This window comes from Eleutherodactylus coqui, chromosome 10 (genome assembly GCF_035609145.1).
Source record: "Eleutherodactylus coqui strain aEleCoq1 chromosome 10, aEleCoq1.hap1, whole genome shotgun sequence".
Classification (NCBI taxonomy): Eukaryota; Metazoa; Chordata; class Amphibia; order Anura; family Eleutherodactylidae; genus Eleutherodactylus; species Eleutherodactylus coqui.
The window spans coordinates 1,028,713-1,042,443 of record NC_089846.1 but is presented as its reverse complement, the minus strand read 5'-3'; the positions used below and the strand labels follow the sequence as shown (position 1 = coordinate 1,042,443).

The following is a 13,731-nucleotide window of genomic DNA, read 5'->3' as shown; positions in this document are numbered from 1 at the left end:
GATGCCATGACGGCCTACAAGAAGGTGTCTCCTGCCACAGAGATGCCATGACGGTCTACAAGAAGGTGTCTCATGCCACAGAGATGCCATGACGGCCAACAAGAAGGTGTCTCATGCCACAGAGATGCCATGACGGCCTACAAGAAAGTGTCTGATGCCACAGAGAAGCCATGACGGCCTACAAGAAGGTGTCTGATGCCACAGAGAAGCCATGACGGTCTACAAGAAGGTGTCTGATGCCACAGAGATGCCATGACGGCCTACAAGAAGGTGTCTGATGCCACAGAGATGCCATGACGGCCTACAAGAAGGTGTCTGATGCCACAGAGATGCCATGACGGCCTACAAGAAGGTGTCTCCTGCCACAGAGATGCCATGATGGCCTACAAGAAGGTGTCTGATGCCACAGAGATCCCATGACGGCCTACAAGAAGGTGTCTGATGCCATAGAGATGCCATGACGGCCTACAAGAAGGTGTCTCCTGCCACAGAGATGCCATGACGGCCTACAAGAAGGTGTCTCCTGCCACAGAGATGCCCTGACGGTTTACAAGAAGGTGTCTGATGCCACAGAGATGCCATGACGGCCTACAAGAAGGTGTCTGATGCCACAGAGATGCCATGACGGCCTACAAGAAGGTGTCTGATGCCACAGAGATGCCATGACGGCCTACAAGAAGGTGTCTCCTGCCACAGAGATGCCATGATGGCCTACAAGAAGGTGTCTGATGCCACAGAGATCCCATGACGGCCTACAAGAAGGTGTCTGATGCCATAGAGATGCCATGACGGCCTACAAGAAGGTGTCTCCTGCCACAGAGATGCCATGACGGCCTACAAGAAGGTGTCTCCTGCCACAGAGATGCCCTGACGGTTTACAAGAAGGTGTCTCCTGCCACAGAGATGCCATGACGGCCTCCAGAGCAGATTCCAATGTTGCAAAAAGTAATATTTTTGTTGCTAGCAGGAAGGATAACAGTTTAATTCTTCTGCACGATGAGACGGCAGGCACCTTCAGGAAACGCACCATCAAGGTAAGTCCTACGACCGTTACAGAAGAGCCTGAAGGTCGCCGTCTTACTCACTATACACCGGAGCCCAAAACAAGAAGAGCACAACCGCACTAACAGTCTGCAATTGGAGTATTCGAGGGGTTCAAGGAGAGAGTATAGATCTTGGTATAGAACTACGTGGCAGGGATACCACTAATGATGCCTGCTGGCTGGGAAGCTGGCATGCTTCACTGTGCTGGAGAACTCCTCAAACCAAGACTTTGTAGGTCTTCCCACCAATGAGCCGCCATCCCGTCATATTGTGGACCAACCCTGAAGGCTGCTGAACCTGCGCCACTTCTGTTTGTAACCTCTTGTTGACATCAGCGAGATACCGCCCGCCAATATATGGGCACTGAGAGCGCAGGGTATTAGGTAAGTGATACTAAATGTCTCTGAACGGTCAATAAAAGGGAAGCGTAATCTAGTATAAATCCGCCTTCAGGCTTCCTGCCCCGCACTTTGCTGTACCGTGGTGGATGATGTTGGTCATTAGATGACATAGGCTCACCGCCGCCGGAACATCATCACATGTGAGAGGAATACATTCAGGGACCGTCCGGCGGCTGGAAGTTACACTGTTACATCTACGGGTGGCGCTGCTGAGCTTCAGGCATGCGCTGGAATGAGGGAAGCGTTGCTGAGCAACACTGCATACACTGCTAAGCTGCACCATACACTGCCCAACCAAGAGCGAGACAGAGAGAGAGCGGTAGCGAGACAGAGAGAGAGCGATAGCGAGACAGAGAGCGATAGACAGACAGAGAGAGCGATAGCGAGACAGAGAGCGATAGCGAGACAGAGAGCGATAGAGAGACAGAGAGAGCGATAGCGAGACAGAGAGAGCGATAGAGATACAGAGAGAGCGATAGAGAGACAGAGAGAGAGCGATAGAGAGACAGAGAGAGAGCGATAGAGAGACAGAGAGAGCAATAGCGAGACAGAGAGAGCAATAGCGAGACAGAGAGAGAGTATAGAGAAACAGAGGGAGAGCAATAGAGAGACAGAGGGAGGGAGCGATGGAGACAGAGAGCGAGACAGCAATAGCGAGACAGAGAGAGAGTATAGAGAGACAGAGGGAGCGATAGCGAGACAGAGAGAGAGCGATAGAGAGACAGAGGGAGCGATAGCGAGACAGAGTAAGAGAGCGATAGAGAGCCAGAGTGAGAGAGCGATGGAGACAGAGAGAGACAGAGAGCAATAGCGAGACAGATGGAGCGATAGCGAGACAGAGTAAAAGAGCAATAGAGAGACAGAAAGAGAGACAGCGACAGAGAGAGCAATAGAGAGAGAGTGAGAACGAAAGATAGACAGCGAGACAGTAAGAGAAAGAGTGATAGAGAGACAACGAGAGAGAGCGTAATAGAGAGAGAGACAGAGGGCAATAGCAAGACAGAGAAACAGAGAGAGAGAGTATAGAGAGACAGAGGGAGCGATAGTGAGACAGAGTAAGAGAGCAATTGAGAGACAGAGTGAGAGAGCAATAGAGACAGCGATACAGAGACAGAGAAATAGACAGAGAGAGCAATAGAGAGGTAGAGACAGAGAGTTATAGAGAGACAACAATAGAGAGAGATAGAAGCAGAAGGAAAGCAATAGAGAAGCAGAGAGAGAGATAGACAGAGCAATAGAGTGACAGAGAGTGATAGAGAGACAGACAGTGAGAGCGATAGACAAGTAGAGAGAGCAATAGAGAGACAGAGAAACACAGAGAGAGAGTATAGAGAGACAGAGGGAGCGATAGAGACAAATAGAGATAGCAATATAGAGACAGAGAGAACGAGTGCAATAGAGAGACTCAGAGAAAGCGATAGAGAGACAGAGAGAGAGAGCGATAGAGGGAGAGAGCAAGGGACAGACAGACAAAAAGAGAACGAAAGAGACAGACAGAGAGAGATAGACAGACAGAAACAAACAGAGAGAGACAGATAATGAAAGAGACAGAGAGAGAGAGAGAGAGAGAGTCACAGACAGAGAGACCTGTAGGCTTTTTTACTAGATATCTGCTCCAAATACCGAGCGACCCTCTAAATAATCCCCTCAGCAGCAGATCTGGGAGTTCACGACCGGCATAGTGTGAAGCATGCAGCCTTCGGGTCAGTCTAGCATGATTAATATGAGCATTATGGCCTAACTTTAATTCCCATTTCCCGGTAGATAAACCTCAAGATTTTACAACAATAATACCAGAAATGAATTCTTCACGTAGAAATTGCAGGCGATTGTATAAAAATGATGATTCTCACTGACACGTGGCTCCCCCTGGTGTGCATCCATGTTATTGACCAGCACGTGTTGCTCTTCGATTGGCCAGTGCTGATCCCACGATCCACCCCCGACCAATCAGAGAGCAGGTACTGTGTAGGGCATTGGCAGTCTAACGCTACTGGTGCATTGTGGGGATTAGGTAGCTTGAAGATTACATCTGCCATCTTGGATGGCTGAAAATGGGACCAGGATTGAAGTGGAAGGACGGCAGAGCGAGTGCAGGTGATAGACAGAATGTGGCCCCAAACCAGAGGGTTGCTTTAACTACTTCACGACATAATAGTAGGTCACCGCAGATGAAGACTTTTTAAAGGGCTTGTACCTCAATTACAAGTTCATGGCCATAGGATTGGGGATAACTTGCTGATTGGTGGGTGTCTCACTGCTGTGACCCCTCTGATCTCAGGAGTGGGGGTCCCGTATCCTCCTCACTGCAGGGTTACTGCCCCGCCCACAGCGAGGAGGAGACTGAATGGACCGCTGGTCGCACAAGTACATTGGCCCAATGAGAGTGCAGAGACACCGGATCGGCCCCCACTGGGGTATTTCCATCAGCCCCATTAAAAGGAATGTATGTTGCATCTCAGCCAGCGCTCCCTTCATGCTGACGTCATTGTGGAGAAGAAATTGTGGTGCGGCCCCTCTAATAGCCCGGACCCCACCAGTGGGTCTGGTAGGACATGTTGCGCCGGGGCGTACCTTTAGCCCTTGCTCTCCGGAAGGCTTTTCTCAGGAGGTTTGCTCTCCCCATTCTGGCGTTCAGTGTTTTTCTGGGACAGTCGGGTGGACATAGTCGCTGCTGTCGCCACCGCCTTGAAGCTTCGCTTGCGTTTCTGCACGTTCTGCTCAGGATGCAAGAGGATGATATACACCTTGGGCACGTAAAGCATTCCCAGGGAGACGGAGGCGCTCAGGCTCATGGATACCGTCAGCGTGGTGGTCTGGATGTACATCTAAGTGAACGGGTTAAAAGAAGAACGTTGGTTCCGTTACCAACCGCTGGATGGTGACTATGATGAGATGCCAAGGGGACGTGGATGGATCATGTGACGCTGGTGATGGCAGATGAGTGAATGCTGCATGAATGGCCTCCGCACGGACAGGGGCTGGATGGAACTTGGGTACCGCCATGTAACACCAAACAAAATGACATAAATGAACACAGTATAAATGGCCGTGCAATTCACCTTCTCAGCAGACTGTGCGGTGCCGAAGAAGATGGGGACGAACGCCAACCACACGATACAAGTGGTGTACATGGTGAAGCCGATAGGCTTAGCCTCATTGAAGTTTTCAGGCACCCCGCGCGCCTTGACAGCGTACACCGTACAGGTGACCATCAGCAGGATGGAGTACATCAGGCAGCTGACCAGGGACAGGTCCGACATGTCGCACTTCAGAACGCCCCTGGCTAGCTCAGGATTGTTTGTCCTCTGCTCTTCGTAGTCAATGACACTGTGTGGGGGCAGAACTGCCAGCCATACCGCCGTGCCAACGAACTGCACCGAGATGAGACTGAAAGTGATGACCAACTGCGAAGCCGGACTGATGAAGCGAGGAGGAGTCACCGAGCGCTTGCCTTGCTCAAAGATCCGGTAGATCCGGTTAGTCTTGGTGAGAAGAGCAGCATATGAAATGCACATGCCAAGTCCGAGGAAGAGCCGCCGCAGGGCGCAGACGGTAACGCCAGGCTCGGCCATCATCAGGAACGTGATGGCATACATCAAGAAGATTCCTGTTAGCAGAACGTAACTCAGTTCTCGTCCAGAAGCCCTCACAATCGGGGTGTCATTAAACCGAATCAGGGTCCCCACCACAAAGAGGGTGCTGAGTATGCCCAAGATGGCCAGGAAAAGGGGCAGAACTGCCCAAGCGGAATGCCACTCCAGTTTGACAATTGGCGTTGGGCGGCAGGCAGTTCGGTTAACATTTGGCCTCATGTCAAAGGGGCAGGCTTGGCAGGTGAAGTCATCAAGCTGGAACTGGTAGCCATCACACAGCTCACAATGCCAACAACATGGCACTCCCTTCACCATTTTCTTCCGCTCTCCGGGTTGGCAGGGCAGGCTGCAGACAGATGACGGGATGTCCGACTGCCCGCCGTACCACTGCATCTCTTCAATCTGCAAAATGGAGGAATCAGACTTAATACCCAATCACGTGGAGATGTAACGAAGCGCTTACCTGAAGAGCGGCGAGACAGTCCAAGCGGCCAGCCGCCATCTTACCCCCCGACAGAGTTGTGCAAAGAAATTACATCACATATACCGCCGCAGCAGGGGGGATTATGTCACCGCGATTTTCTGTGATGATTATGATAGGTTCATAGTGGAAAATCGTAACATGTCATGATTTTTATGAGCGAGCAGAAAATTGCCGCGATTTTCCGCTTGTGTACATTGGGCTGTGCTTTCCATAGTTAACCTATAGAAAGCGTTCATTGCATTACCCGTGTGCGCATTATTACTGTGGTTAACACATTGAAACATGAACGTGAACAGGAAGGTCTAAGGCTGGGCTCACATGAACGGGTACTGGGGTATCTTGTCTCCACCAGAAATATGGGTGGAGAGCCGCACAATGACAGGTAGCACCTCGTTACCACCCTATTAACACCGTTACCGCCCTCTTACTGCCTCGTTACCGCCCTGTTACCGCCTTGTTACCACTCCGTTAACACCCTGTTGCCGCCCCGTTACCGCCTCGTTACCACCCTGTTTATGCCCTGTTAATGCCCTCGTCAGCTTCCAACTTTGTCTGCACTCCACTTCTGTGCTGCAGCCGACGAGGCTGTCACTGTCCTCCCCGCTGTGGTAACGTGCCAACAGCTCGGCTCAACTACTGCTGTCACTTTTGATTCCCACTGTGTCCATTCATGGTGCACACCCCGCTGCTGACACTCTCCTCCCTGCTGTAGCGGTGCTCGTCTCAGCTTCTCCCTGGCAGATGGAAGAGAGGGCACGTGTGAGCTGCCAGGGCCATTTCACACGGGGATGCCCTGTGTGTTTCTCAGCTGGATACCCTGTCCTCCCCGGTCAGCGTCTCCGCAGCAGCAGGGACCCAGCGACCACAGGTACAGCGGGGTGCCTGCTGTGGCAGGGGGACATGGGCGCTGAGAGTGGGGAGTCCGACTATGAGCAGTGTGAGGAGGGGTGTGCGCCTAGCTCTGGCCATCGCCTTGCCCTGCCCTCTAACTCCGGACTCCCAACCCATTCGTCTGGTGGAGACGAGATATACCAGTACCACACAAAGGTATCTTGCATTGAGCGGCCTACGACATACACGCCGCCAGCACACGATGACATAGCACACTGGCTGCGGGACGCCATCGCTATGCACAACTTGCGGACATGCGCACATAATACGCGCCAAGATAGTACATGCCCCAGCTTTACTTGTGCGTGTAATTTACATAATATGTGTGCAGAAATATGGTCGGCTATGGGATATCGGTACGTGAAATCATGTGACCCCGCGCTTGTGCGAGGCGGCCCTGCATTAGCGGCTGCAAATAACAGAAGGAAAAACTAAACTGATACTTTTTATTTAAACAGATTTTATTAGGTAAAACCTAGTAGAAAAGATTTGCGCGGCGCGAACGTTTCCTGGAGATCGAGGACAAATGCACGATCACTTAATGAAGTTGCTGCCGCTGTTGGCATAATTGCGCATTGCGCCTCCTGCTATGAGTGACTGCATCATCCTGCAGGGGTATAAAAGCGCCACGGAGTGACCGCCCGCCATTTCATCAATACTGACTAAGGGCCACGTGAGCAGAGCCTTCGTTGTGCCGCGCGAGCAGAGCCTTCGTTGTGCCACGTGAGCGGAGCCTTCGTTGTGCCACGTGAGCGGAGCCTTCATTGTGCCACGTGAGCGGAGCCTTCGTTGTGCCACGTGAGCGGAGCCTTCGTTGTGCCACGTGAGCGGAGCCTTCATTGTGCCACGTGAGCAGAGCCTTCGTTGTGCCACGTGAGCGGAGCCTTCGTTGTGCCACGTGAGCAGAGCCTTCGTTGTGCCACGTGAGCGGAGCCTTTGTTGTGCCGCGCGAGCAGAGCCTTCGTTGTGCCCCGTGAGCGGAGCCTTCGTTGTGCCACGTGAGCGGAGCCTTCGTTGTGCCATGTGAGCAGAGCCTTCGTTGTGCCATGTGAGCAGAGCCTTTGTTGTGCCACGCGAGCAGAGCCTTCGTTGTGCCACGTGAGTGGAGCCTTCGTTGTGCCATGTGAGCAGAGCCTTTGTTGTGCCACGTGAGCAGAGCCTTCGTTGTGCCACGTGAGCGGAGCCTTCGTTGTGCCACGTGAAGCACTTCTCAAGGTCCAGTGCCATGAACATGTCCAAGTCTCATCATGTCCCGCCCATCACAGTGCAGCCGCCAGCGGGACCCCGCTGCCCCGGAGTTCCTGCAGCACCCATTCTTGTTAGCGCCTCCCTCTGGTCACGACGGAACGAGTCTCCGGTCTTCACAAGTTGTGATAAAAGCCGTTTTTGGTCATTAATAAAATACATGTTTTGTTTCCTGATAACCGTCTGGAGGTTTCGTGTTTTCTGTTATCTACAAGGGGTGACGGAGGTTCCATGGGCGGAGCTGACGCGAGCGATGACCGCGCCGTACACCTGTGTGATATGCACTAACCAGATACATTGCCTTACACAGTTCCACTCACATTAGCAGGAATAGCGTAATATGTGAGTGCAAAGAGGAACGCAGCGTGCTCTACCTGCGGCGAATTACAGCAAGACAGCCCGTTGTTCTCTAGCGGTCCGTAACCAACGCCGCCCTACGCCATTACCTGCAAAGCAACGGCAGGGGAAACCTAAACAAACAGCTGGTGGGCTGCGCACACGGCGCGGGAGAGATAGGCTGGTGCCCGCGGCGATAGGCGGGGTCACCGGCGGCTCCACTGCAGGACCCACGCTTCCGGTTCAGGATATGTTATGTGTGGCGGCACTCACGTTGAGTCGCAGGTACTCCGTCCACTGGCCGATCACTCGGTAGGAAGGAGCCGACGTGTTGGTCATCTGGTACTGGAAGATGTCGTAGCGCCCCGGAGCGTCGCCGTTTTCATTGAACATCACGGGGGTCCCGGCGCTTCCTGTGCGGGAAGAAGAGCAGAGTCACACAGCGCAGAGAAGGCGAGCCCCATTAACCCCTTCATCACATGCCGCTTTGTTAACTTTCCCCTTCCCAAATCCGGACTTGTATGTTCCCGCTCCGGCCGGGCGATCGCCGGGATCTACTCTACAAATAATAGACTAAAAATGTAAACAAACTTCTGAGTGAAATGGAAAAAAAACGAATGTCGTCCATCTTTGGGGCTTCTACGGCGCACGCACCGCGGCACACGTGACACGGTGGCTTTATTCCGCAGCTCGGAACCATTACGAGGTCACATTCATTTGGGTTTTTTTGCTGCACAACCTCTAAAAAATTAAAATATCCAAAAAAAACAATGTTCTGGCGCCCTCTTCTGGCCGCCATACGTTTTTCGTTGAGGCGGTACGAGGGCTGGATTCTTGCGGGATGTCAATGCCAGCGTTATATTACGAGTGCCACATGACCGCGCTGAGGGCCTTCTGAAGGACCCTGGCTGCTTTCACAGGCTTAGTAGACTGCACTACCCAAGTACTGCAGTGTATTATCCTAGCGATGCAACGATCGCACCTACAGGGACTAAAAAGATCAAAACCGTTCAAGGGAAGAAATCAGAAATCACAGCGGGAGAAAGTGGTTCTTCCATGACAGATAGGAGCGCCTGAAACATCGGAGTAACCAGCGAGACGTGGCGGCATCAGGCTGCAGCAGGAGGTCCGCGACTTCACCCCCGCATCCTATATAACAGGACGCTCACTCTGGTCTCTGGATGTCACATGACAAACGAACCAATCATTAGTCTGCCAGCTGTCCGGCTGCAGATATACGCGGACATGAATGGGACTGGGAGACCTCGGACGCTAAGTGGACAAGCCGACCGCTGCACCCCCTGCTGGACAGGAGTGATGGCACCGAGGCATTGGGGCTGGGTCCAATGATGAAGGGGACATTAGTTTAACCCCCGAATAGACTGGGGCCACGGAGAACAACTCCGAGCGCAGACTGCGGCCCTGGAGAACGACCCCGAGCTCAGACTGCGGCCCCGGAGAACAACCCCGAGCTCAGACTGCGGCCCTGGAGAACAACCCCGAGCACAGACTGCGGCCCCGGAGAACAACCCCGAGCTCAGACTGCGGCCCTGGAGAACAACCCCGAGCACAGACTGGGGCCACGGAGAACAACCCCGAGCTCAGACTGCGGCCCTGGAGAACGACCCCGAGCTCAGACTGCGGCCCAGTAGAACGACCCCGAGCACAGACTGTGGCCGCGGAGAACAACTCCGAGCTCAGACTGCGGCCTCGGAGAACAACCCCGAGCTCAGACTGCGGCCTCGGAGAACAACCCCGAGCTCAGACTGCGGCCTCGGAGAACAACCCCGAGCTCAGACTGCGGCCTCGGAGAACAACCCCGAGCACAGACTGTGGCCGCGGAGAACAACTCCGAGCTCAGACTGCGGCCCCGGAGAACAACCCCGAGCTCAGACTGCGGCCCCGGAGAACAACCCCGAGCTCAGACTGCAGCCCCGAAGAATAACCCCGAATAGACTGCGGCCCCGGAGAACAACCCTGAGCTCAGACTGCGGCCCCGGAGAACAACCCCGACCTCAGACTGCAGCCCCGGAGAACAACCCCGACCTCAGACTGCGGCCCCGGAGAACAACCCCGACCTCAGACTGCAGCCCCGGAGAACAACCCCGACCTCAGACTGCGGCCCCGGAGAACAACCCCAAGCTCAGACTGCGGCCTCGGAGAACAACCCCGAGCTCAGACTGCGGCCCCGGAGAATAACCCCGAGCTCAGACAACAACCCTGGAGAATAACCCCGAGCTCAGACAACGGCCCCGGAGAACAATGCCGGGCTCAGACTGCGGCCCCGGAGAACAACGCCAAGCTCGGACTGCGGCCCCGGAGAACGACCCCGAGCTCAGACTGCGGCCCCGGAGAACGACCCCGAGCACAGACTGTGGCCGCGGAGAACAACCCCGAGCTCAGACTGCGGCCTCAGAGAACAACCCTGGGCTCAGACTGCGGCCTCGGAGAACAACTCCGAGCTCAGACTGCGGCCCCGGAGAATAACCCCGCGCTCAAACAACGGCCCAGGAGAACAATGTCGAGCTCAGACTGCGGCCCCGGAGAACAACGCCGAGCTCAGACTGCGGCCCCTGGAGAACGACCCCGAGCTCAGACTGTGGCCCCGGAGAATGACCCCGAGCACAGACTGTGGCCGTGGAGAACAACCCCGAGCTCAGACTGCGGCCGCGGAGAATAACCCCGAGCTCAGACTGCGGCTGCGGAGAACGACCCCGAGCTCAGACTGCGGCCCCGGAAGATAACCCCGAGCTCAGACTGCGGCCCCGGAGAACAACCACGAGCTCAGACTGCGGCCCCGGAGAATAACCCTGAGCTCAGACTGCGGCCCTGGAGAACAATGCCGAGCTCAGACTGCGGCAGCGGAGAACAACCCCGAGCTCGGACTGCAGCCGCGGAGAACAACGCCGAGCTCAGACTGCGGCCCCGGAGAACAACGCCGAGCTCAGACTGCGGCCCGGAGAACAACGCCGAGCTCAGACTGCGGCCCGGGGGAACAACGCCGAGCTCAGACTGCGGCCCGGAGAACAACGCCGAGCTCAGACTGCGGCCGCAGAGAACAACCCCGAGCTCAGACTGCGGCCCCGGAGAACAACGCCGAGCTAAGACTGCGGCCCCGGAGAACAACCCCGAGCTCAGACTGCGGCCCCGAAGAACAAAGCCGAGCTCAGACTGCGGCCCCGGAGAACAAAGCCGAGCTCAGACTGCGGCCCCGGAGAACAAAGCCGAGCTCAGACTGCGGCCCCGGAGAACAATGCCGAGCTCAGACTGCGGCCGCGGAGAATAACCCCGAGCTCAGACTGTGGCCGCGGACAACAACTCCGAGCTCAGACTGCGGCCCCGGAGAACAATGCCGAGCTCAGACTGCGGCCCCGGAGAACAACCCCGAGCTCAGACTGCGGCCCTGGAGAACAACTCCGAGCTCAGACTGCGGCCCCGGAGAACAATGCCGAGCTCAGACTGCGGCCCCGGAGAACAACCCCGAGCTCAGACTGCGGCCCTGGAGAACAACGCCGAGCTCGGACTGCGGCTGCGGAGACACTTCTGTAGAGAGAACAGTCTAGAAACTTGTTGCTGCAGGAATCACCCATCAGATAAGCAAGTTATCAGCTTCCTATTACCGAACAGTGGCACAACTTATGGGGCGGTTTACCCAACTCCCCCAAAAAATGTTAATAAAAGTTCTCCAACACATTATATGTCCCCCAGAGTGCGTCCAGTAACATCTACAACACATTACATGTCCCCCAGAGTGCAGCCAGTAACATCTACAACCCATTATATGTCCCCCAGAGTGCGGCCAGTAACATCTCCAACCCATTATATGTCCCCCAGAGTGCGGCCAGTAACATCTCCAACACATTATATGTCCCCCAGAGTACGGCCAGTAACATCTACAACACATTATATGTCCCCCAGAGTGCAGCCAGTAACATCTCCAACACATCATATGTCCCCCAGAGTGCAGCCAGAAACATCTCCAACACATTATATGTCCCCCAGAGTGCAGCCAGTAACATCTCCAACACATTATATGTCCCCCAGAGTGCAGCCTGTAACATCTCCAACACATTATATGTCCCCAAGAGTGCGGCCAATAACATCTCCAACACATTATATGTCCCCCCAGAGTGCAGCCAGTAACATCTCCAACACATTATATGTCTCCCAGAGTGCAGCCTGTAACATCTCCAACCCATTATATGTCCCCCAGAGTGTGGCCAGTAACATCTCCAACACATTATATGTCCCCCAGAGTGCGGCCAGTAACGTCTCCAACACATTATGTGTCCCCCAGAGTTCGGCCAGTAACGTCTCCAACACATTATATGTCCCCCAGAGTGCGCCCAGTAACATCTCCAACCCATTATATGTCCCCCAGAGTGCGGCCAGTAACATCTCCAACACATTATATGTCCCCCAGAGTGCGGCCAGTAACGTCTCCAACACATTATGTGTCCCCCAGAGTTCGGCCAGTAACGTCTCCAACACATTATATGTCCCCCAGAGTGCGGCCAGTAACATCTCCAACACATTATATGTCCCCCAGAGTGCGGCCAGTAACATCTCTAACACATTATATGTCCCCCAGAGTGCAGGCAGTAACATCTCCAACACATTATATGTCCCCCAGAGTGCAGCCAGTAACATCTCCAACACATTATATGTCCCCCAGAGTGCAGGCAGTAACATCTCCAACACATTATATGTCCCCAAGAGTGCAGCCAGTAACATCTCCAACACATTATATTTCCCCCAGAGTGCAGCCAATAACATCTCCAACACATTATATGTCCCCCAGAGTGCAGGCAGTAACATCTCCAACACATTATATGTCCCCCAGAGTGCAGCCAGTAACATCTCCAACACATTATATGTCCCCCCAGAGTGCAGCCAGTAACATCTATTACACATTATATGTCCCCCAGAGTGCAGCCAGTAACATCTCCAACACATTATATGTCCCCCAGAGTGCAGTCAGTAACATCTATTACACATTATATGTCCCCCAGATTGCAGCCAGTAACATCTCCAACACATTATATGTCCCCCAGTGTGCGGCCTGTAACATCTCCAACACATTATATGTCCACCAGAGTGCGGCCAGTAACATCTCCAACACACATGAAATGCACGTTGTGATCTGGGCGATCCTGCGGAAGGGTGTGGCCATCTGGGCGCTCCTACGGAACGCGCGTGGCCATCTGGGCGATACTGCGGAACGCGCGGGGCCATCTGGGCGGTCCTGCAGAACGCGCGTGGCGATCTGGGCGGTCCTGCGGAACGCGCGTGGCCATCTGGGCAGTCCTGCGGAACGCGCGTGGCCATCTGGGCGATGGTCTGGAACGCACGTGGCCATCTGGGCGATGGTCTGGAACGCACGTGGCCATCTGGGCGATGGTCTGGAACGCACTTGGCCATCTTGGCGATGGTCTGGAACGCACGTGGCCATCTGGGAGATGGTCTGGAACGCACGTGGCGATCTGGACGATGGTCTGGAACGCACGTGGCCATCTGGGCGATGGTCTGGAACGCACGTGGCCATCTGGGCGATGGTCTGGAACGCACGTGGCCATTTGGGAGATGGTCTGGAACGCACGTGGCCATCTGGGCGATGGTCTGGAACGCACGTGGCCATCTGGGCGATGGTCTGGAACGCACGTGGCCATCTGGGCGATGGTCTGGAACGCACGTGGCCATCTGGGCGATGGTCTGGAACGCACATGGCGATCTG

General features: G+C 54.6%; 1 protein-coding gene across 1 annotated transcript in view; it reads right to left on the bottom strand.

The window, feature by feature from the left end:
- Window positions 1-3,540: 3,540 nt before the first annotated feature.
- LOC136579656 (metabotropic glutamate receptor 6-like) overlaps window positions 3,541-13,731 on the bottom strand; it is a 90,357-nt gene continuing 80,166 nt past the window's right edge. Inside the window, exons 7-9 of the mRNA XM_066579700.1 lie at window positions 8,267-8,410; window positions 4,508-5,436; window positions 3,541-4,273 (exon numbers count right to left, since the gene is read on the bottom strand). Coding sequence (XP_066435797.1) covers window positions 4,022-4,273; window positions 4,508-5,436; window positions 8,267-8,410 — 1,325 coding nt within the window. The 3' untranslated portion in view covers window positions 3,541-4,021. The remainder of the gene's footprint in view (window positions 4,274-4,507; window positions 5,437-8,266; window positions 8,411-13,731) is intronic.